This window comes from Cryptomeria japonica, chromosome 3, assembly GCF_030272615.1.
Source record: "Cryptomeria japonica chromosome 3, Sugi_1.0, whole genome shotgun sequence".
Lineage (NCBI taxonomy): Eukaryota > Viridiplantae > Streptophyta > Pinopsida > Cupressales > Cupressaceae > Cryptomeria > Cryptomeria japonica.
The window spans coordinates 989,447,188-989,449,596 of NC_081407.1; the positions used below are offsets into that span (position 1 = coordinate 989,447,188).

Consider the following 2,409-nt stretch of genomic DNA (forward strand, 5'->3'; position numbering starts at 1 on the left):
CACCTGGATGTAGACCTATTGTGAGGATGGCTTCCTCTGGTCTCCTTTCAACGTATGCTCATGCAGTCAAAGATCTAAGCCTTACCTGCTCTTTATGGGACCCGCCATGCATGACGCTCGAACAGTCTTGCCTTTTATCCCTTTCTCTTTTGAGTCGGATCTACCTTGTTCCAGTGGACCTCCACGCGTTCATATCCGTTAGGTGGGTAGAAATTTGCAGAAATTGTCGACCTCTACTGCTTATAAAAGTCGTCCTCGCACATACTCTCTCCATCAAACTTTCATATCTTCATTTCTTGTGTAGTGTCTTGCCTACACGGAAATTTGCAGTGACCTTGTTCTGGAGTAAGTCAGTCAGTGCTAGAATTTTCTAGTAGAAAGAAGCCCGAGAGACAAGTATGGACACAGTTTCAGTAGAAGAGCTGAGAAGGAATGGTCACGCCCAAGACCCAGGCAGAAGCAGAGGCAGATCATTGGAAGAGGAGTTGGAAGGCTTTATAAGAGTTTACAAAGATGGCTCGGTCGAGAGGTACTCCTACGTCGTAGCGAATGTCCCCGCATCCGAAGCTCAACAAGAGCCAGTGCTCTCCAAAGACGTTGTTCTGGACCAACGCACTGGCGTGTGGGCGCGATTCTACCTTCCCAGAAACGCCGTTTCTCGGGGAACCAGGCTGCCCCTCGTCATTTACTTCCATGGCGGCGGCTTTGTGCTGGGTTCGCCGGCCTGGTCTATTTACCACGTATTCATGTGCAGATTGGCTTCTCATACAAATTCTATGATAATGTCTGTGGGCTACAGGCTTGCTCCCGAGAACCGTCTTCCAGCTGCCTATGACGATTGTTTCAGTGCCGTCGAGTGGGTCCGCCGCCAGGCAACGCAACAACTGCAACGCTCTAACGATTCATGGTTATCATCCCACGCCGACTTCTCGCGATGCTTTTTGGCCGGCGATAGCGCGGGAGGGAATATCGTCCACAACGTCGCATTGCGGTGCGCACGGGCGGACGTGAAGCCACTTCAGACGAGAGGGCTCATTCTTCTTCAGCCCTTCTTTGGTGGGGAAGATCCATGCAAACGGGAATTGGAGACGTCGGAGACAAACCCAAATCTGTCGCAGCGATGGGTGGACGTGTTCTGGAAGCTGTCGTTGCCTGTTGGAGCGAAGAGAGATCATCCTGCCTGTAATCCTCTCGCTATGCCCCTGCGAGATCTTAGTTTACCGCCGGTGATCGTAATCATCTCTGAGAATGATTTGCTGAAGCAGAGGAACCTGGACTATTGCCAAGCCCTGAAAAATGGCAACAAAAATGTGAGCCATGTAATCTTCAAGAATGTGGGTCATGCTTTCCAGGTTCTCAATCCTGACTCTCAACGGATCCCCGAGCTATTAAGCGTTTTAGGCGACTTCATTAACAACAATCGAAGTTCATCCCGATAATGTGTAAGCAGAGGGATTAGGAATTCTGTAGATCACGCATTCGTTTTAAGACTGCAAATTTGTATTGATCTTGTGGATATTGAATTTGAGAATGTCTTAATTAGTTCAATTTTCAGTGTTTCTACTTTGATAGAATGTACAATATTTACAGCCTCCCGTAATAATCCTTTTATTGGCAAACATGTAATCAAAATGCCAGTTATCCAAATATTTGTTTCAGTGGCCACTCATCTCAACCTGGAACTGCATTAATGAGATCAAGATTGTTTGACGTACGATTTGGAAGATTGTTCTCGAGTATGGACAAATATTTGAGAAAAGTTATGCGCTGAAGCTCTGACCGGTGACGGGCCACTCCTCCATTGAGGTTTGTACGTGTTGATGTGATGCGGTTTTGTAAGAATCGGATTGAGATGCCTCCTTTTTATATTTAGCTTTATTTTTTTTCCTTTGACCAAATTGATCTCTGGTAGCCGGTGTAAAGAGACTCTACTAGATTCTATATTCTAACCTTTATAGCAAATTGCTTTTTAAAACTTTGGTTTGGAATGCAACCTCAATATAATCTAATTGAACCATAAATCTTTCGTGAGAATGTTCTATGAACAATTCGAAAATCTTTTTGTTATGAAGTTTCGATTGTAATGCAACTTCAATATAGTTTAATTGAATCACAGATCAAAATTTCAATATAATGTTTTATGTATAAATTAAAAATATTTTGTTATATAATTTGGATTGAAATGCAATTTTTGATATAATTCAATTGATCTATAAATTTTTAAGGGGAACATTCTATACAAAATTTTAAATCTTCTTTGAAACGTTTAGATTAGAATGCAACCTTCAATATAATTCAATTAATCCGTAAATCTTGAGAAATATGTTTTATGTAAAACTTAAAAACCCTATAATATTAAAAAGATGTAAAATAACTCTAAAGTATATTATTTTTAAGAATAATCATTTA

General features: G+C 41.9%; 1 protein-coding gene across 1 annotated transcript; it reads left to right on the top strand.

Annotated features, from left to right (window-relative positions):
* The first annotated feature begins 296 nt into the window (after positions 1-296).
* Positions 297-1,542, top strand: LOC131036777 (probable carboxylesterase 6). The gene has a single exon (XM_057968765.2). It carries the CDS (start codon positions 399-401, stop codon positions 1,437-1,439), a length of 1,041 nt encoding a protein of 346 aa, XP_057824748.2. The 5' UTR covers positions 297-398; the 3' UTR covers positions 1,440-1,542.
* Positions 1,543-2,409: the final 867 nt, after the last annotated feature.

What these genes read in the sequence shown, in the direction of transcription:
- LOC131036777 (XM_057968765.2), top strand. Translation starts at nt 399, where the DNA reads ATGGACACAGTTTCAGTAGAAGAGCTGAGAAGGAATGGTCACGCCCAA.